This window comes from Nelumbo nucifera, chromosome 3 (assembly GCF_055504915.1).
Source record: "Nelumbo nucifera cultivar China Antique chromosome 3, China Antique-T2T, whole genome shotgun sequence".
NCBI lineage: Eukaryota > Viridiplantae > Streptophyta > Magnoliopsida > Proteales > Nelumbonaceae > Nelumbo > Nelumbo nucifera.
In genome coordinates this window covers 34226224-34248307 of record NC_142651.1, presented here as the reverse complement: position 1 = coordinate 34248307, position 22084 = coordinate 34226224, and the positions used below count along the sequence as shown (strand labels likewise).

The 22084-nt window shown below is 36.8% G+C and overlaps 1 protein-coding gene across 2 annotated transcripts in view; it reads left to right on the top strand.

Annotated features, from left to right (window-relative positions):
- Nucleotides 1–4860: 4860 nt before the first annotated feature.
- The window catches only part of STT3B (staurosporin and temperature sensitive 3-like b), a 32247-nt gene continuing 15023 nt past the window's right edge, over nucleotides 4861–22084 (top strand). The window contains exons 1-4 of one of the 2 annotated variants that reach the window (XM_010251780.2): nucleotides 4861–5067; nucleotides 5195–6215; nucleotides 9073–9609; nucleotides 16158–16612. In XM_010251780.2, the coding sequence (XP_010250082.1) occupies nucleotides 5313–6215; nucleotides 9073–9609; nucleotides 16158–16612 (1895 nt within the window). In that variant the 5' untranslated portion in view covers nucleotides 4861–5067; nucleotides 5195–5312. The remainder of the gene's footprint in view (nucleotides 5068–5194; nucleotides 6216–9072; nucleotides 9610–16157; nucleotides 16613–22084) is intronic. The other variant, XM_010251787.3, reaches the window with a different exon arrangement.

Below are 22084 nucleotides of genomic sequence, written 5' to 3'. Positions count from 1 at the left end.
TGTAAGTAAATCAATCAACTATTTAATTAGAAGTATAGTCAAGCTAAGTTAAGCCAAATTTAAGCATGTGTTGGCTTGGCTCAATTGAAATACTCATGGGTTTGAGTTTGAGTTCGATTTTGATTCGAACTTGATTCACTTAAATATTCGATGAGCTTGAGTTTGGCTCAATAGCAAAAAATAAAAACAATAATATAATTGATTAAGTATTCGATCAAATATTCTAAAATATTATATTACAATTAATGTCACTAAAACTCAAACTTTTGCAATGTTTTATTTAAGTCACAAAAGTAACATCAAATAAATCATTTCCTATCAGATATGGATAGGATCGGATTTGACATAAACAGTGTTGAATTGGATTCAAATATACCCTAACTTGAATCTGATATGATCTGTTAGCACCCCTAAACGGGATATTCCGAAATGGAATTTTTGTTTAATGGAACGGCAAAAGGGGGAATATAGGGTTAAAACTTTATGGGCAGATGTTTTGAGGTATCTGGAGTTTAATGATGTTGTTTGATAGGTTCGGATATGCCAAGATTGAGGGGATAATTTGTTCGACTCGGAACCAGACACCTGAACAGTCCATTATCCAGAACCATTTTGGCCATCGATTTTTGGGTCAATGGTTTAACTGTCCCATCCGAATAGTTTTGGGCCAAAAAAGAAGTTATGGTGAAAAGCATAACTAGATGCTTAGATAGATTTTAAATCGAATGGTCTGACCATGTAAGTCAATGATGGTTTGAAAAATATTGGTTTTAGTTTTAGTTATTTTTTTTTATGTTTGATAAAAGTAAAATTGTTATTTGTGTAAATAATTGGGTCAGTTTTGGGTTATTGATCGGGATAGTTATAGGTTATAATTTTGTCCAAACTATTAATCAAGTTGGTTTTAGGCTTGTGATTTTGTCTTGACTGTCCCGGTTAATAATTGGTTTGCGATTGGTCAAATAACCAATTAATTAGATAATTAAGTAATAATGCAATAATTAATATTCAATAAATAATAATTAAATATCTAATTTATTAATATTAATGAATCAACTATTTAATTAAGAGTGTAGTCAAGATAAGTCAAGTCCAACTTCAACATGCGTCGACTCGGTTGAATTGAAATAAATATTCATGGGTTTGAGTTTGATTCAAAATTTATTTATTGATTCGAGATTCATTTGATTAAATATTTGATGAGTTTAAGTTTGACTCAATAGCACAAAAAAAATAATATATTTTTATGTTATATAGTGTATACTATATATAAAAATATATATTTTATACTCTAAAATATTATATATTATAAGTATAATTAATTATAAAATAGATAAATTTATTTGAATATTCAAATTATAATTAAAAATAATAATATAATTGATTATTTGAAAATATTAACTACATTAACAAAATTAAAATGAAATACTAATAATTAAACTTTTCGCTTAATAATAAAAACAATTAAAATATTTAAGCATTTAAAATATTCATTTATATAAGTATTTTTTTATAATTATTTTCAAATTAGCTATGACTTAACTTTATAATTAATTCATTTCATAACTAATTGATAAAAGCTTTAAAGTTAAACAATAATAAATAATAATAGTAATTATTATATATACTAAAGCAATTGTGGAGAAAGGGATTCAATTTACCAAAATATAAACTAAATGTCATTAAAAGTTAAGTTTTCATGACGTTTATAACAAACGTCATTAAAATATGTCATTAACGTCACGAAAAAAAAAAAGAACTTCGACGACATTTAAATTAAACGTCGCAAAAGGATTTTTTTTTTTTGAGTGAAACATTAAATGCACTAACTACCGATGGCTTAGTGCGTGGTCAAACACATCAAACATATGAAATAGGTTTATACAGGAACCATATGGAAAACAGACATAAACCCTGCAAAAGACAACACCATTTTTCTGGAATTCAAGCACATAGACAATTCAAACACCATTTTTCTGGAATGCAAATCCACGCTAGGTTATCTAAATTTGTGAGTTGGGTCAATATGGGATCAAGTTAAGCTTAATTTGCATTCTTATGGTTATGGACCATTCCATTGGCCACCAATTAAATGGGGCTACGCTTGGGCCCAAGTTGAAAAATAGAAAAGACCAAAATTTCGAGCATATGCCTAGGCCCAACTCGAGGACCAAAAATTCAAGTAAGATTGTCTAAATTTGTGAGTTGTGCCAATCTGAGCTCAAGTTAAGCTTTCCCATTTTGCATCCCTATGGACCATTGACCACCAATTAAATGCAAAAATATTTTTTTCAAGTTAATTTACTTTTATTATATTTCTATCATTAGGCAAAATACCTCTTATGTGTCTACTTATTTTGTTTAATATGATGAATACATAATATTAGAGATGCACCCAAGTATATTTTACAAAAATTCTATATGTTTTAATTTTTTTTTGTGTTGCTATCTTTTTTAAAAATTTTAATATTTAATTATGACATCATGGGTTGACCCATTTTACCTAAAAGGTTGAACCATTTGATCCACGCCCACCACTTGAGCAGGAAAATGGTTTCGTTTATATGTCAGTTTTAAATATTGTATTTTATTTGCATCATTAATAAAAATACTTCTCATTTATCATACTTATTGTTGTTTAATATGATAAATATATAATATTTGATATATGCTTTTTTTTTTACATTTTTTGTATTTTTGTACATTTTTATTTATTTTTTAAATTTTATTATTTAACTATGATACCATTGGTTGACCAATTTCAAAATGGTAGTTTTTTTCATATTAGTTTTGAGCACAAGTTTTATATTATTGAAAAATTTGGCGGTAAATTTAATTAGTATATTTTTTTTAGTGAGAAACAAAAATGCTTCAAACAAATGATCTAAGGAGAGGGAATGAGAATTAACACCTTAATGAGAGAGAGTTAAATGAAGTGCAAAATAATTATTTAAATTATATTTTCTACCCCATAGTTAGAGAATGACCAAATTCAAAAGTAGGGATGTTTTAATTAGGCCTGTAAACGGTATTCAAAAATCCAAATTTGAATCCGAGATTCGACACAATCGAATCAAACTTGAATAATTCGAAACAGATATTCGATTGAATTCGAATATTAATTTCTTATTGATTAAATTATCTGCTCGAATTCGGATATGCATTGATCTGATCCGATAAATATATTTTTGTACATTAATGTAATAAATAAAATCCCTTAGGGATAAATGCAGAAATCTATTCATCAAACCCCTAGTCAGCCAGCCCTAAACCATAAACCACTCTACATTTTCTTCTCAGCCCAAGTTTTCTCCTCTCTCGCCATCACCTTGCCACCCTCTCCTCTCTCAACTCTCACTATATGCAACAACTCTCTCTCTCTCTCTCTCTCTCTCTCCAGTTTGCATCTTCTTGCAAACCCTAACCTTAATCATCCCTTCTTCGCCGTCACCATCGCCCAAGCAACCACCACCGCCCCTCATCCTCAGCCTCTCCTCAGTTTTCTCTCGTATCTCATCTAATCATCTTCTCCTCTATCTATTCTCTTTCAAATCTCGATTCATTATCACAGCCACTCGAGCAACCACCAACAACAACGTCAGTGATAGTAGTCTCGACAACGACCACCATCATCGATGACAACCATCATCTTCTCCTCTATCTCTCATCCGCCGCACTACCATCGTTAGTGATGGTAGTCTTGACGACAACCATCATCTTCACTATCCCTCTTTCGCCATCGCTGCACTGCCATCACCGCTCACTGACCACCACTGCCATCGGTCGAATTCGAATTGATAATCGAAATTGAATTCAAACTCAAATATTTGATATCCATTGGATATCGAATTCGAATATTGTGTTCATAATCGGTTTTGAATTCGAATCTAGCCTGATTCGATTTGAATTCAATCCGTTTATAGGCCTAGTTTTAATCGAGAAAAAAATCCACAATGCTCACTTAATATTTAAATGTAGTATTTAATAAGAGGGGATGTGAGCTAATACCTTAAATGCAATAATTAATAAGATGGGATGTAATGGATTTAATATTAGTAGTTCAGATTGCCCATTATGATTCCAACTGTTTGGTTGGGTGGAATCAGAATCCCATTCTCATTATTGCTGGAGTGGCATTCCCCCATTTGAGAGAATGATCATTCTCTATCCCTTCCTTGGGAATGAAATACAAATTTTGCCGATTCCAATTCCTATTCTCATTCCTGTCCGAACCAAACAGACTATGGGAATATTCCGATCCCAATTCTGAAAGATTTTCATTCCAATTCCTATTATAAACCAAACGGACCATAAACAAAAAAGAAAAGTCATTATTTTGTCCTCTACCCCAAAGGGTCCAAGCTCATTTGGATGAAGACCCCCCAGATCCATGATGGAGAGACGGTATAGTAGGTTTCATCATTGCACAATTTTGGCCAATGATAAACTCAAATGGAGGGGTAATATAGTAAATTTGTAATAATTGTTTGTCTCGAAATGATAAATATGTGACAAGGCCTAAGTTTAAGAGAAATGGTAAGAGCGAAGAATTTTTGACAACCATAAAACATTATCCTCAATCTCTAAAACAGCCTCTTCAATTTCTCACTTTTATGAATTGTTATCAAGCCAAGATACCAAAAAACGTTACACTGAATTATTTTTATTTTTATTTTTTATAATTGAAAATAACTCGTTATTTTTAACCCTAAAACGTATGCAATATATAATGCGGCCAGGCTGGGCTTAAGTGTCAGGCCTAGTCCAGGCACCACACCTGGGCCCAGGCCCGTATATTTCAGGGCTGGGCCTACGATCCGCTCACTTTGAATAAACGGATTTATCAATATGAATTTCTCCGATTAACGCGAGGTGCACAATGCGCACGCTGTATATTCCATGCGAGAGTGGACTTCTGTATTTTTGTTCTACTGCTTGATTCGATAGCTACGTTTGAAGTCTAAAACCCTCTGAGCCAAAGCCCAAAAACACTCTACAAAACCTCTCTTTTAGGGTTGTCCAATGCAGATAACCACTTCGAGGATTTGATCGCAGTTAAATTTTCACGTAAGATCTCGTTTTATTCTTCAAATTTCGATCACTTTTAACTATCAATTAAGAAAATTGACCACTTTTTGTTAGTCTATTCGAGAAACCCTACTCATCAATTCCAGATTCAATTGCTTTGCTGCAGATTAGTCTACTTTATGTGAGGATCTAGGGTTTATATGTGTTAATTATGGAATGCCTGCGACTTTAATCGATCCTTAGATCACATTAGATTCAAGCTATTGGAAATCCGAATTCTCACGATGGGTGCCAAATCTGAATCAAGTCAGACGCCAATGCCTGCGCAAAGTGGCACAGTAGCCGATCTATTTAACTTTTCTCCGAAAGCGCTAAAGCTCAAGGTCAAGCAGCAGGAACTCCTGATTCGTGTCAGCATTCTTTGCCTCGTTTACGTCTTGGCGTTCATCACTAGATTGTTTAGTGTGCTTCGTTATGAGAGCATGATCCATGAGTTTGATCCTTACTTCAATTACCGAACTACGGTTTTCTTGACGGAGAAGGGATTCTATGAGTTCTGGAATTGGTTCGACTCCGAGAGTTGGTATCCGTTAGGTCGGATCATTGGAGGGACTCTCTACCCGGGTCTCATGGTTACTGCGGCTTTCATCTACTGGGTTTTGAGATTTCTGAGGTTCGCAGTCCATATCCGGGAGGTCTGTGTCTTAACTGCCCCGTTCTTTGCATCTAACACTACTCTGGTAGCTTACTTCTTTGGCAAAGAGATTTGGGATTCCGGGGCTGGGCTTGTTGCTGCTGCATTAATTGCCATATGCCCAGGTTACATTTCGAGATCTGTGGCCGGTTCTTACGACAATGAGGGAGTGGCAATCTTTGCGTTACTACTCACTTTCTATTTGTTTATTAAAGCAGTGAATACTGGGTCCCTTGCTTGGGCTTTGGCTTCAGCTTTCGGGTACTTTTACATGGTTTCTGCATGGGGTGGATATGTCTTTATCATTAATTTGATCCCGCTTTATGTTATGGTTCTTCTGATTACTGGGAGATACTCGATGAGATTGTACGTAGCTTATAATTGCATGTATGTGCTGGGAATGCTGCTTGCTATGCAGATCCGGTTTGTTGGGTTTCAGCATGTACAGTCAGGGGAACATATGGCAGCAATGGGCGTGTTCTTCTTGATGCAGGTTTTTTCTTATGGCATGTGGTTTTTTTGCTGCTTATCTAGCTTTCCTATTGTTAACATTTTCAAAACCTTTTTTCCTCCAGGCTTATGTAAATATGGAAACCGTTTCATGATAAAATAATGCTTCATTTTTTCAAATTAAATTTTCTACAGTTAATAGTATCGTGGATCAAATTAAGGTTTTCTTTGCTTTGTTTTTTGATAGAGAATTGTACTTTTCATGCATTTATTTTTCAAATTGTCCACCTTTATATCATAATACGAGCATGTTCAAATGTTGTTTTGGTTTTCTTAGTTATTTACTCGCTCTTGAACTTGAATTGTCTCAAGATGGAAGTGGCATTGGCAACCTAGGCCCTTCAGGTGTAGGAGGGGTGCTAATGGTAATGGTGCTATCAAAGCACCATTCTTGGGGCCTATTGGAGATGGGATTGGGAACCCGTTAAGAGCAGAACCATTGACTGTATTTCAAGGGCTGAAGCTAACACAGTCAATGAATATCAGAAAATTAATGATAGAAGGGGACTCTAAAATGGTAATCAGTTGTCTTCATGATTACAGCCAAGTGATGTGGGAATATAGACTAGTTATCTAGAAGATTAAGTGGTTGATAAGGGGAATGGAAGTATCATTTCAATGGGTCAAAAGGTCAGTAAATGGAATGGCTAACATGTTGGCAGAGTTATGGGTTAATAGACAGCAGCATTTTTTGGGCTGAAGTGCAATGCTTATAGAGTTATACCAAGTATAGGGATAGGTGGAGTGCTTCCAGCCTATAAAGTGGGTTGCATAATACTTTGTAGTTCTACGGTTGTAAAAAAAGTGTACTTACAGGTAAACTTAAAGTGATTTGTAGGTTCAGATGGTTGACATGCATGGCAGCAGGATCTGAAAACCAATGAGATGTTTCTTTCTGATTGATAAAAAAAAAAAAAAACAATGAGATCCATACCAGATATCTTAAAGTTTGTTTGGATATGATTTTTTTTGGTTAAAAGTAAATTATATTAAACTATTAATGTGGAGGGAGAGAATCCCTCAAACTATACAAAAAGTAGTACAATGTGTAATCATATCTCCTGCTGGTTTGTTGTCATGATCATTTCAAAATTAAAAATAGTGATAAGAAGTTTTGGGAGGAGAAAATTGTTTGATCAGTGATCCAGATGTTCTCTCCATCCTCGCTGGTACTAGGACTATAGACCAATACTATATCACATATTGGTTATAGACACTTTCTCGAATGAGCAAAATGAAGACATCTTGCAAAAAAAAAAAAATTCAAGTATCCCTCAATATTTCCCCCAATGTTTCAGAAGAATTTGATATATCAATAAAATTTTCAGTTTGTTCTGTGCAAATTTTCTTAATTTTGGTGGAAGTTTGTGGAAATTTCACTAATTTTGCTGAAACAAATTGAAAACATTTTCGAGTCATTAAGGTATACTACTGCATGTAAAGATTTTTTTTTTTTTTTTTTGTATGAATAACTGAAATTTATTGAGCATGGAAAAATATTTATGATACAAGCTGACAAGCTTTCACCCCAAAAAAACCTAGTAGCCCTCTACTCAGGTCCCTATAGCTACCTGATTCCTATTACTAGCATATCATTTTACAATTGTCCCCCAAATCTTTCTGTCCTATTAACACTGCTTAGCTAATGCATCTGCTACACTGTTGGCTGGCATTTGGCACCCAAGCTATACTTATGACCATACCCCTTGCTAAACTTCTTAATTCCCTCATCATGCACCTGTACTGCCATTGTGTGTTGGAGCTTCCTTTTAACCAGCCCATTACTGTTTTTGAATCACTTTACACAACCAGTGCATGTACAGAATTTTTTCTTCATAATTGATAAAGTCACCTGTTACTGACCAAAAATAAAAAAGAATACCAATCGTGAGGCATACAAAATGCTCATACTACATCTTTCCTAAAATTAAATAAAATCATTTGGATTTATTGATTCTAGACTTCTTAGTCAACATTTTGAATTAGATAACCTAGAATATAAAGATCTTTTTAAAAATGAAGGAGTTAGGATATAAAAGTTGTATTTGGTTTTTAAGGATGCTCGCCTTGCATGATAATTACTAAATGTTGTTATCAATGCTAATTTAAACTCATCTAAGAAAATGTATATTTAAGATTTTTAGCCTTCTATTATTCGTGGTATCTAGTTGGCTATTGTTTTTTGATAGTAAAAGAAAATTTTTATTAAAAAGAAAACAGAATTATTTATTGTAGGTTGACTGGTTGAGTATGCAATTATATATTTTTAAAGATTTTATTTAGTTTATAAATAAATTCCATATCCTTTCTAATACTTTTTTTTTAATTTTCCCAATTTCCTTAGATTTTTCAGATATCTGAGTGGAATTTATGAAAATTTTCTGATTTTCACATGGGTAGATGCCTAACAAAATTGAAACTTCAAACTATGATTATTCAATGGCTCACCTCCCATGTAAGCTTTAGATGGGAGCTATCTTGTTTCATTTTTCTCTATCTGACATACATCCCATCATAAACTCCTTTTTCTTTTGCACAAGTAAGATATTCAATACACAGCTGCATCTTCTTGAAAAAAAAAGTGATCCCGCTGCATATTCTGTTTTTAGGTATTTGCATTGGTCAAATATTCAAATTGAGTCCATTGTAGTTCCATGAATTTCTTTAGATATTCTATGGTTAAGATTTCACAAATTATGACCTTCCCTACTATTAGAATAGGATGGTTGCTTACTGTTGGAAATGTGTTATCTTTTGTTTTTCTGTTTAGGTATTTTTTCAGTTGTTGATATAAGCATATAAAGTTGTCATGGGAGTCTAATGTATAATGATTGGTGTAGGTATTTTACTTCTTGGATTGGGTTAAGCACCTGCTAGGTGATGCAAAATTATTTCAAGCTTTCTTGAGGATCACTGTGACATGTACAGTAGGTTTGGGTGCTCTTGCTCTTGGAGTTGGCATGGCATCTGGGTATATCTCTCCATGGACTGGTCGTTTTTACTCTTTACTTGATCCAACATATGCAAAGGATCACATCCCAATTATAGCATCTGTCTCTGAGCATCAGCCAACAGCATGGTCCTCTTTCATGTTTGACTTTCACATCCAGCTTTTCCTTTTTCCAGCCGGCCTGTACTTTTGTTTCAAGCGGTTGTCGGATGCCACAATATTTATAGTTATGTATGGTCTCACAAGCATGTATTTTGCTGGTGTAATGGTTCGGTTAATTCTTGTTGCTGCACCTGCAGTATGCCTTGTCAGTGCAATTGCGGTATCTGCCACTATAAAGAACTTGAGCTCACTGGTACGGATGAAGAGCAAGTCTCAACCAACTGGCTCTATCAAAGGAACTAGCAGCATGAAGGCTTCTTACAAGGTAAGCGCTTGCCTATTTATAACTAAGGCTTCATATTCTATCACATGGATGTTTTTATCTGAGCATATCAGCAAACTGGTCATTCATTTTGCTTAATGAGGCTCTGTCTAATTTGTATAAATCGAGACCAATGGTCTAAGTTCCTTATTTTCTTATAACTTGAATTTTCTTGCAAAGGATCCTTGGGATTCAAGGGGCCTTTAACATATCAGAAATTTAGTGTCCAATTGCTGATTTAATATGGAAAGAGTGTCTGGTTTCTTATTTTTCAGCATATTTTAGTTCTTAGCAGCTTTCAAATAAAAATATGTTTTAATTGGCTCCACAGGATACCTTTTATAGTTATATCTTAATAATGCCATTTAGGTTGCTTCAAAGAAAATGCTAGAGTTTATGTTTTAAGTAGGTGTGTGTCTGTTGGGCATTTCAGTGTTTTCAGCGTAGGGTCTGCCTCTCTGATGTGAACCTTGTTTGCGGAGGAGCTTGCTACATGTGTATTGGCATTTAGAACATAGGAACTGGTTTCTTTCTTTTTTTTTTTTTGATCAGCAACACAAAATTGATTCTTTAGATTAAAAAAGAGGTACAACAAAGATTTGTGGGCAGTGGGCACAAAAGCAAAGCCCACCCAGAAACTATTCACTATTTACAGAATTGCCCAGAACATAGAGTGTCTTTGAGTTCCTTGCTTTGCCAGACCATCAGCCAAACTGTTTGCAGACCTCCTAATCCATCTTATTTGGATCATCTATCTTTAGAAATCTGCTTGAATCTCCTGAATTCATTCCTTAACTTCCATATGATTCCTTCCCTCTTTTCCAACCAGCTCACAACTACTTTTGAATCACCTTCAATAATCAGCTTAGTAATCCCCATTTCTTTAGCTTTCTCTACTCCATAGACTGCTGCCAATAATTCTGATCTCACCACATCTCCATGCTGAATAGGACCTGAGTACAAAGCTAGAATGTTTCCATTTTCTTCCCTAATTGCCCCACCAATATCCAATGGTTCAGGATTGCCCATACAACTACCATCAAAGTTTAATTTCTTCCACCCAACACATGGAGGAGACCAGGCCTCATGAACAATCTGTCTTCTAGACGAAGAACCTGCAATTATTTCCCACGATCTGCAGAAATCTTCAACCTTAAAGTCAGCAAAGAGCTTTAAAGTGCTCACCCAATGTGCTACTCTGAGAGTAATCACCTCAATCACAGCTTCTTTACTTCTTTCCTTGTCTTCAAAGATTCTTAGATTTCTTTCCTCCCAAATTGTCCAGATCACTGCTTCTCTAGTGCATCTCCACATAATTCTGCCTCTTCTTTTAGGGCAGCTGAAAAGGTGAGAGCTAAAAACACCTTCCAGACAATTGGGGGAAGCCAACTGCATCCAAAAAGAGATGAAAACCACTCCCAAATAGAAGTAGCAAAAGGACAGGAGATCAAAAGGTGAAAGGCAGTCTCACCATACAACTTACATAAAGAGCACCAACTTGGGGACAGACACCACTTTGGTCTTTTCCTCTGAAGCAAATCACAAGTGTTAATGGAGCCATGAAACACTTCCCAACAAAAAGCACCAACTTTTGGAGGGATGGGCCGAGACCATATCTCCTTAACAGGGAAATGAGGAGAGGGGGTGGTGGAGATAAGAGATTTTAAAAAGGACTTATAGGAAAAAAAGAGCCCAACTGACTAAGGGTCCACACTCTAGAATCTGAGCTACCCTCCCCCAAACATACTGAACTCAACAGAAGAAGCAAAACTGAGACATTGGAAATTTCACATTCTGTCAGATTGCTAGTAAAAGCCAAGATTCCAACTTAGGTTTGAAAGGGATGAGGAAGAGCTGATAAAATCACAAATAGGTTTACCTTTGAAACTAGAAAGCTCAAAGAGAGAAGGAAAAACCTCTGAAAGGGGGGCTTCCCCTACCCACATATCCTCCCAAAATCTAATTTTCTGACCCAAAGCCAAATCATACCTTATGCGATTGAAGAACATAGGAAGATTGTCATGGATAGCCTTCCAAGAAGCAGCTAGAGTAGCTCTATGTAAGCAGCAGCCCACATCCCAACCGTTGTTTGACAGCCCATGGATACTTGAAATAACTAGTCCACAGGCTCTCATTTTCTTTAGGAAATCTCCAGAGCCATTTACTCAATAAGGTCGGGTTCTTCAACTTAATATTTCCAATGCCCAGATCCCTCTCAATCTTCAATTGCATCACCTTATCCCATCTAACCAAATGATCTTTCTTCCCTTCACCAGGCTCCCAAAGGAAATCTCTCATTATCTTTTCAACTCTTTTTACCACAGCTTGAGGCATCCTAAAAACCGACATATAGTACACTGGGAGGTTTGCCAAAGTGGATTTGATCAATGTAATTCTCCCACCCAAAGAAATATAATTCCTTTTCCAGCTTGCTAGTCTTTTCTCAAATCTTTCCACTACTGGTTTCCAAAAACTAGCCGATCTAGGGTTGCCACCAAGGGGTAAACCTAAATAACACAAAGGCCAATTTCCTTTTTCACACCCCAATAAATCTGCCATTGACTTCAGCTCATCATCTTCTACATTAATACCAGCCACTAAGCTTTTAGACCAATTGATTCTCAAATTTGAGATCCTTTCGAAGAGCTTCACTACTAACTTCGGATTTTCTACCCCCTCTCTTTCTTCTCCATCACAAAAAATGAGGATATCATCTGCAAACTGCAAGTGAGAGACCAAAGCTCTATCTCTTCCTATTATCCATCCTTTGAACAATTGCAAGGATCTAGCCTTTAAAATCAACTTACTTAATACCTCGGCCACCAATGTAAATAGAAAGGGAGAGAGTGGATCACCTTGTCTAAGACCTCGTAAGCCTTAAATGAAATCAACTGCCGATCTATTCACTAAAACAGAAAATTGACTTGTTTGGAAACAACCTCTAATCCATTTACACCATACATTCCCAAAACCACACCTCTTCATGATATTAATCAAGAATTCCCAATCCACTAGATCATAGGCTTTCTCTAAGTCCAATTTAATTGCCACTCCCTTTCTCTTTAACCATTTTTGAGCTTCCACACATTCATTTGCAATTAAGATTTGATCAACTATTTGTCTATCCTGAATAAAGGCCCCTTGGAACTAAGAAATGATTAAGGGGAGAATCTTTTTAAGTCTCAGAGAAAGCACCTTGGCAATTACCTTACAGATACTAGTCACTAAGCTTATAGGCTTGAAATCACCTGGCTGGGTGGCATCTTTCTTCTTTGGGATCAAGGCTAAAAAAGTTGAATTCATCCCCAGACTAGTTCTCCCCCTTCTGTGGAATTTCCTTAACACTTTTGATCAAATCATCTTTGATTGTTTCCCAACAATCTTCATAGAATGCCATAGTGAATCCATCTGGTCCCGGAGCCTTAGATCTATCCATGGAGAAAATTGCTTACTTAATTTCACTTTCCTCAAAACTTTTCTCCAACAATTCCACTTGATTTTCTTCCAAACACTCCCAATCAAATCCATCAAGTGACCACCTCTCATTAATTGGCCTGCGATAAATTGATCTGAAATGGCCAGCAAAGGCCTTAGCAATGTCACCTTGATCTGTGATCTCAGTACCTTCCACCAATAAAGAAGAAATTGAGCTCTTTCTTTTCCTGCCATTTGCTAACACATAGAAGAATTTTGTATTTCCATCACCTTCTTTAATCCACTTCTCCCTAGATTTCTGCTTCCAACTTATCTCCTCTCTCAAGAGAGTAACCCCTAGCTCCTTTTTTAAAGACCATCTCCTTTCCCTATCTTGGTTTTCCAAGACACCTTGCCCTACCGGCATATCAGCCTGTATCGATATTTAGAACCTTGGGTGCAGACACAACAGAAGGGGGATTTTCAGGTTTCTTATCCCCCTGTTTCAGATCGTGGTCGGCCATCTAGACATCAGGTTTTTCTGGTTGAATGTGATCCATGGATACCATAAACATTTCAGCTCTTGGTTCTGTGCCCCTTGGAGGAGACTCCTTCGTAGTCCTACAGTTCCCCTGCACATTCGTCCTCTGCTCTTCCAACTTTTGTTGCTCGACAGAGAGAAGTCTACACTATTTCTGTGAACAGGATGACTCTTGTTGATCCTGGGCATGATTTATTAAGCTAACACCATTTTGCACTTGCCCTTCCAACGTTATTTCCATATAACTGCCAAGGTTTTCATGGAATTCTTTCTCCCCCTGCATAACTTGCTCAACGGCTTTAACTTAACAACAGAACTCTCTTGAAACTAAGTCTCGCTGACCCTTTCTGCGGCGAACAGATCACTGGTGCACAAATTCTCTTCACCCTCGAAGCAAACTTGGATAGTCCTGTCCACACTTCCTATACTGGATTCTTCATCGGAAAGGCTATCCTCATCATAAACTTCACAGCTTATCCACTGACCGTCGTCTTCTTCATCCCCCTGCATTTCCTTTGATCTTGCGTACCTAGGATTGGTTTTTTCTTGCATCGAAGGAGGTCGACTAGCCCACTGTAAATGTGGCTGTTTCCCAGAGGATTTGCTGTTAGGGATTGATGGGGGCGATGATAGAACAGTGTCCCCCATCGATCCCTCCACAACCCCGCACGTGAGGGCGGAAAGCAATCTGGCCCAACTGTTTGGTTCACCCCTGGTTTAGAAGCCTTACTTCCTTCTCCTTTTAAAGCTTCCATGTAGGACACAGGTTTGTTCCATCAAAATTCAAAACAGTTTGAAAAACCAGCTTAAATTGGGAAAATGGAGCCTGAATTAATTTCACCTGACTTTTTATTTTCTTTTGGGGGAAAACCAAGATCAGCATTCATGTCTCTCTTTCTCTCCTCGCCATGTGGCCTTCTATCTGCCACGTAATCATTTTCAACCTTTTGCCCTTTCTCCCAAAGGAACGATTCAACTTCTGACGCAACCCACACTTGCCTCTACCTGCCGTCTGAGAAAACTTCGATCAACCTTGGAAACCAGACAAATCCACATCTAGAATGAATCCTCCACATATTGCTGCAATCTGAAGAGATATTTCCTCTGTCCAAAGATTAAAGGGCAGTCCCACAATTTTCAGACGAAAGGACTCATAATCTACCTCCGTCTTGTTACAAGAGGGATTCCAGTTTTCCACTGACGCTACTCCCTCTCTTGTGGATACTTTGATTAGATTTTTAGCTTTACTATCCATATCTAAAATTGCTGTTGTTTCCCCAAATGGACGAAGTAATGCCTTTTCCGTCGTTGGCACAGAGGCCACTACATCCTGTAGCACTCTTTCCCAGTTATCCACCTTCTTACCCATTCTAACCACCTTTCTTCTTCACCACTCCTCCAAACCGCTGTCGGCCATCAGTTTTGAGCAGAGGTAGTTACCACAGATACCCCCAACTCTCATCATCTTTTCCTAGTTGCACGGAGATTTTGAAGAATGCTTCGTAACAGGTGGACGATGTGCATTCCTACCTTCTGACTATCTTTCCAGTAACCACAGTCTCTGCTCATACTCATCCAGGGCCTTCGCAAATTGCAGCCACCTCTGTTTCTCCTTTCCAGCAGGGATGCAAATAATTTGCCTTTTTCCCCTTCCAAACATTTCAGTCAGTTGAATGAATTCTCCCGTCATTCTTCTTCTTCTCCACTATGAATTTTTTCTTCGGCACACAAAGTTCCCCTTTCCAATCTGTCTCTGTAATGGCAAATAATATGCCATCTAAGAATCCTTTGAACCAGCTTGAAGCCTCCCTACATAAGATAACCATAGATCGTTTGCCATCTCTGATTTTTACCGCTGAAGCTCCACCTAGTTCTTCCAATAGAAGAGTCTTTTTCTCCACAGCTAGGACTTTCTTCCACCTGGTTGCCGGAACAAATTTCTCCATAATTTCTGCCGGAGATCCCCACCTCCACTGTTGCACTTACAACATCTTACTTCACTAGTGTGGGATTGTCTTACACCACCAATCCCACATAGGCACTGGGTTCTTTCCTTGTCAGAACCTGCTACCAAGCCCATGATGTCATGGCTGTAATGCCATTTAATTGAACTCTGTTTCTTGGCATCACTATGATGATTTTGGGTATAGAGTCTGTTAAGCAGCGGGCCTAGTTGCTGCTTCTTTCTTTTCTTTATTATTTTATTTATCTGTTGGCCGTACTGTTGTTGGACTGTGGGCCTTATTTGTGTTGTTTGTTTATATTTGTTTTTTATTGCTGCCACCTAACAAGGGACATTCCTGTAATTTATCATAATTATCTCAGCAGTTAATATATAAGTTAGTGGGGGCTCGCAATGGTTCCAATGATCTCTTCCGCTAGTTTTTGCTTCCTTGATCATTGGTTTTTAATTTATTTTCTGATTATTATTGCTGATTTCCAAGGCAAATTGGTATCTTGGCAAAGCACTTGAGTTCAAGAATATCAATAAAATGTATTGTTGTTATTCTTCTCTTTAAGCTATAATGTTCCATTTTTTTTGGTAATTGTTCTGCTATTATGTTCATTATGATTAAGCCATTGCTCCATGTTTTAGGCATCGCTGGATCAGTCCCTGCCTTTCCAAGGAAATGGTGCTATTGCATTACTTCTAGGAGCTTTTTATTTGCTAAGTAGATATGTTACCCATTGCACCTGGGTCACATCAGAGGCATATTCTTCTCCTTCTATAGTCTTGGCTGCAAGGAGTGCCCATGGTGGCAGGGTTATTTTTGATGATTACCGTGAGGCATACTTCTGGCTTCGTCAGAATACTCCTCCAGATGCTAAAGTGATGTCCTGGTGGGATTATGGCTACCAGATAACTGCCATGGGGAATAGAACTGTTATTGTAGACAACAACACATGGAACAATACACACATTGCCACTGTAGGACGTGCAATGTCATCTTATGAGGATGAAGCATATGAGATAATGAGATCGCTGGATGTGGATTATGTGCTTGTTGTATTTGGAGGTGTTACTGGATATTCTTCTGATGACATCAACAAGTAAGGAATGAGAGGTTTTTGCTAGAAAGAAGAAAGTCCTATCTCTTCTAGTATAGTAGAATAGCATGGCATTATTTTTATGAAATATTATGTTCCTTTTCATGTTTAATTTCCATAAAAAGCTTCCTAACTTGATGATTTGAACATTTGAAAGCATACTTTTCAAGGGCTTTTATTTTCAATATCCATCCCGTTTGTTTGTTTTTTTTTTCTCTGGTCTATTCTTTAAGATACATGCCAGAATATCTTATTATGATTTAGCACCTACCTAAAAGAAGCAAATAAAAATAAAAATAGAAAGCAGAGGTCTTTTACCATTTAAAAGATCTTAATGTCACCAATTAGTCATCTAGTCATCTAACATATATATGTCTTAGACAAAACATATAAGATCCTAGTAAAAGATGGTCAGCATCATTCAAAAGAGGAGACATGGGATCAATCCTGTGGAATAATAGCAAGGTTTCACTGGCATGGCCAGTGAGCCTCACATGCATCCTGTTCTGTCCCCACCCAAGTTCCTATTAACTTGTACTAACCTGACTATTACAATACACTAAAAACCCTTAAAAGAATGATTGAACTCCAGAAAAATTTTGCCTTGATGTTTCCTGATATTGCCGGTGACTTAGAAAAATTTCTCCTTTGGGTTAATTGGGTCATGCTTGGGTTTTCTGAATATCCATGCAAAGGACATCCATAAAAAATCTTTTTTCAAATGATTCACATACTCTCCACACATAACGCATTTACTTAACTAAATAGAAGCCCCTACTTTTTAAATGATTCACTGTGGAAACACTTTCCATCAACAGCAACCACATGGAATGGCAGGCTGCTGTTATGACTAAGAAAGGGAAAGTTTTCTGGTTGCTCATTCCCTCAGCAATCTTTTGAACTATTTGGTGTGAAAGAAATTGCAAAATTTTTTAGCAGAAAGCTTCAGTGGAAGCAGTAGTCATTAGCATGGTGGTTGGACTTCTTAGAGATTGGCTGTCTATTCATAATGCTTTCAAGATGATTCTTTTTGATGTTTCTTTTTTGTGGGTGAAGTTTTTTTGAGGCCTATTTTTGTCATTGTACAGAGGACCATATACCTTTTGAGTTTATACATTATACTTTACCTTTAAAAAAAAAACATCAACTCTCAGCAGAATAGGATTTACCCACACACCTTGAATATTAGTTTCCTCAATCTAACTTATTATCATAGGCTCATAAAAACACTTCATGGTGAATACGGTTGACGTATGACCTATAGCCTTGATACCACTTAATGTAGGACCTCTTGCTTTGATATGAATTGATATAAGACTTGAATGACCAAAGCATGAGACTAGCTGGCCAGGAGAATTTGGATGGGTTTATGGGTGATTTAGGACCAAAAACAAAGATGGATTAAGTTAGAAAAGTTCTAGGAACTTTATTGCAAAAACTGTAGATTTTTGCTATGATGGCGAACAACTTAGAAATGGGGAAAATAGGTCTAGGATAGAAATTTTTTAGTGAAATTTCATGGGTAGAAATTGTACAGGGCAACTAGCTTTGGTTAGTTTTGGAGCACCTTTTTCACAAACGAATGAAAACTCTGGGGTTGGGAGAAAAGTTGAAAACTATGGAATCTAGGGTTCCATTTATTTTGGCTTGTGCTGAAAATTAAGGAAAAACTTGCCTAGATCAATTCCATTCTTTTGCTAATGTTGAAAGAATGCCTTTTGTTAAGGAACTTGAGGGCTATCTGCAATATCTTCTTGAAAAATTAAAGAGAGAAAACTAGGAATCACTAAATGGGGTGCAAAGAATCAACTATAAAACATAGAATAATTTATAAGACCTCAAATAAAATTCAATTCGTTATTATCAAAAAATAAAATAAAATTCATTCCTTCATGACTCCAAATCTTTGCACATGTATGTATAAACACTATAAGGGTGGACAATCCTACAAGAACTAGGAAAAACAGAAATTACAAAATCGTCACTACCATCTACCATAAGAAAACTTAAGAGCTAGTAAACCACTTACTAATGGCTGTGAAAATTTTAATACACCCAAACTATGACTAGGAAAATCAAACTAGGGCAGACCTCATAGGTGACATGTAAAATGGCCAAAGTTTCCTTACCATCTAAAAATACAAAAATTAGAAAATCCCAATTTTGGCTTCTTTTCTCTTACATAAATGCCATTAACATGTTCCTGTTCAACACCTAGCATCTGGTGACAATCTTAATACTCACATCTTTCTATCTAAAGTGTCAGATTTGATGTTTCAATTATAAGCACCAGTGATCACTATCAATACTATACATGCATATATCTAGTGGAAGTGACTCTCATATGTTTTTTGTTTGATAGATAAAATTCAATTGATTTCATTAGAAGCAAATGATAAAATGTTTGTTACAAGCATCCCAAAATGAGGTGTGAGATGCAGCCTCACTCATTGGTACAGAAACATCATAAATTTACAATTGAGCCCAGTGCAACTGTTCCCTAGTTACCCCTTGTTTAGCTAGAGAATCAGCAAAAGCATTTGTCTCCCTCCCCACCCACTGTATAGTTACCTCCATCTACTGAGTTAACCATTTGAATTTCTTCAATTCATTTCTGTAAGCCCAGATCACTGAATCTGGGTTTTTTAGCCAACCCACCACCACCTTGGAGTCCCCTTCTATCACCAAATTTTCCAATCCTAGCTCTCTTGCTATCTGTATACCTTGTATGGCTGCGTATAATTCTGCCTTTAAAGAGTCTCCATTCCCCACTGGTCCTGAGAAGAGTGCTCTTAAATTTCCTTCCTTGTCTCTGATGACCCCTCCTATTCCAGCTGGGCCTGGGTTGCCTTGACTACACCCATTGAAGTTTAATTTCAGAAATCCTTCAATGGGAGGAGCCCAAACCAACCTTGCCTTAACCTTCTGCATTGAGCTAGAAGCCACTAACCAATTCCTCCAAATATCATCAAATGTGAAATTTTTGAATAGTTCCACCGTTTGTAGCCAGTGTATAACCCTAGTCATTACACACTCCACAATTTGTTGTTTGCTCCTTTCTTTCTCTTGGAAAATTCTGGCATTTCTTTCTTCCCACAAGGTCCACACCACTGCTGCTCTAGTGTACTTCCACATTACTCTTCCCCTCTTCTTCGGTAACACAAAGGTAGATGGGTCAAACAGCATTTTTATCTCCGTTGGCATATTCCACCTGCACCCAAACAAAGAGAAAAACCAATCCCATATATCTGAAGCAAATGAACAGGAAATTAGTAAATGGTAAGTTTGGTAACAAGATTCGCCATCAGATTTGCATAGAGTGCACCAATTCGGGGAAATACACAGAAAAGGCCTCTTCTTTTGCAAATAATCCAGAGTGTTAATTTTTCCAAGAGCCATTTCCCAACAGAAGGCCTGAATTTTAGGGGGAATCAACGGAAACCACACTTCTTTCCAAGGAAAGGACAAAGAGCTTTAAAAAAGGAGGCACAAGAAAAAGAACCTTTAGAACTTGGGAACCAAATTCTTCTATCTGGACAAGAAAGCTCTAAACAAACACCATCAAGGAGAAGGAGACAAGTTGCTTCCTCATCCCTCAAACCCCTACGAAATCCGAGATCCCAATTAGGACTCAAAGGCAAAGAAGGAAGAACAAAAGTGACTCTCATATGTTCATGATGTGACAATAGATATTTCTCACCAATTTGTATTGATGAACTCAAATCTTTGTTGTTGTTCTTTCTTTGTTTTTTTTTTTTTAATTTCTTCCTTGCTGTTTGCTTCTTCCCAATCCCTTTTTCTCCACTAGCTTCACTTCCCACCTCACTTTCAAAATTTAAATTATCTCTTCCATTTTATTTACACACCCTGGCTTTGGCCCTGTTCACCACAGCTTCAGATATACTTCTTTCCTATTCTTCAAGCTCTTATGAATTGTCTGTAAAACCTTCATAAGTCAGTTGTGTCTCTTCTCCTTTTCCCATCGCCTTTGTAACACTATTTTACTCCTGATTTCAAAATCAGTAGGAAAAACACAGACATCACTTACCACTGAAAACTTATTAGCTGCCGAATAGGAATTTTGAGACTCTATAATTCCTTCAATAAAATCTCTTTTAACCCCTAGTTCCACCATTCCCCTTCGTAAGTCTTCAATTCTTCAATGTCCTATATCAATATTACTTTCAACCTCCTTCACACCACTATTTTGACTGACTACAAAATCTTCAATTCCTTTCTCACCCAACCCAATTACCTGCATTAGGACAACCCTTCAATTCTCTACCTTTCTCTTCTTTTCAAATCTATCTAGAGTTTCACAATCCTGGTGGTATTCATTGTGTGTGATGTGCCACTGGTATTTACCTTTTCCTCATACTTCAGTCTCCTTCCTGATTGGCTCTCTTGTAATGCTCAAATTCTCTTCCTGTCTTGGAACTCCATCACGTCTATCATTTTCAAACTCAAACACATTAGGGCTTTTAAGCTCTTCCGAATATCTTGGCCTAGTTGATTTGAACAGCAATTTTTGTTAATTGGTCCCTTATCCCATTTTTTCGAATCAGTGTCACCTACATTTAAATTAGTTGAGCTTCCCTTGTTTCCCTCCAAAGTTTGAAAAATTGCACCTTTGCCCTTTTTCTTTCTTGACCCTTCATCTCCCTTCTTTCCCGTCGAGTCCAACTGTTTATCTTCCTCCTTGTCAATCCTTACAAATGTTGGATCGCAACACCCCATTTCCACATGCAACACAAAAATTTCCCCTGCATAGAAGAGGTTAAGCAGTGGAGGAATTAAACTAGGGTTCTCTGTTTCTATTAAAATTTCCGCAGATTGAGCCTGCTCCCAAATCCAATTATGAAAGTCAAATCTTTTAAATCTACTGCAATCATTTTCTATCTCCTTGATTCTTTGAGTGCTCCAAGCATGAAGAGGGATTCCAAACACTTAAATCCATACAAACTTATGTTGCTTCACTATTTGTCCTACTCCTGGACACCATTTGTCTAAACACATCTCAGGTGATCTTATTCTTCCTTTGTTTTCTTCTTGTTTCAAGGCTTGCTCATATCCTTTTTTCTCCTGAAACTAAACAAAAAAAATACACGGTCCTATTTTTCTAGCTCGTGAAAAGTCTAGTCTTCCCCACTCTTTTTTGCCCAAATTTCGACATCACATGTTTCAGGATCTGAACTCATAGATCTTCGTACTAAATAGCGGTTCAAGGACTTGAACCTTTTGTTCAATAAACCATCTTTAACAAAATCTCCCTTTAACGCCATCTCAGAGGCCCTCTTGTTGTGGTAATTTGATAGTATTTGTGTTTTTACAGACACATCAGCCTCAACTGTTGTATTAGTTCCTTAACTTCATTTTGTGGAGTATAGAGTGCAGGGTTGCCATAACAAATCAGTACAATGATATTTATTGTTGATGATAAAAAAACTTATAGTATGATTTATAGGGAACTAAAGA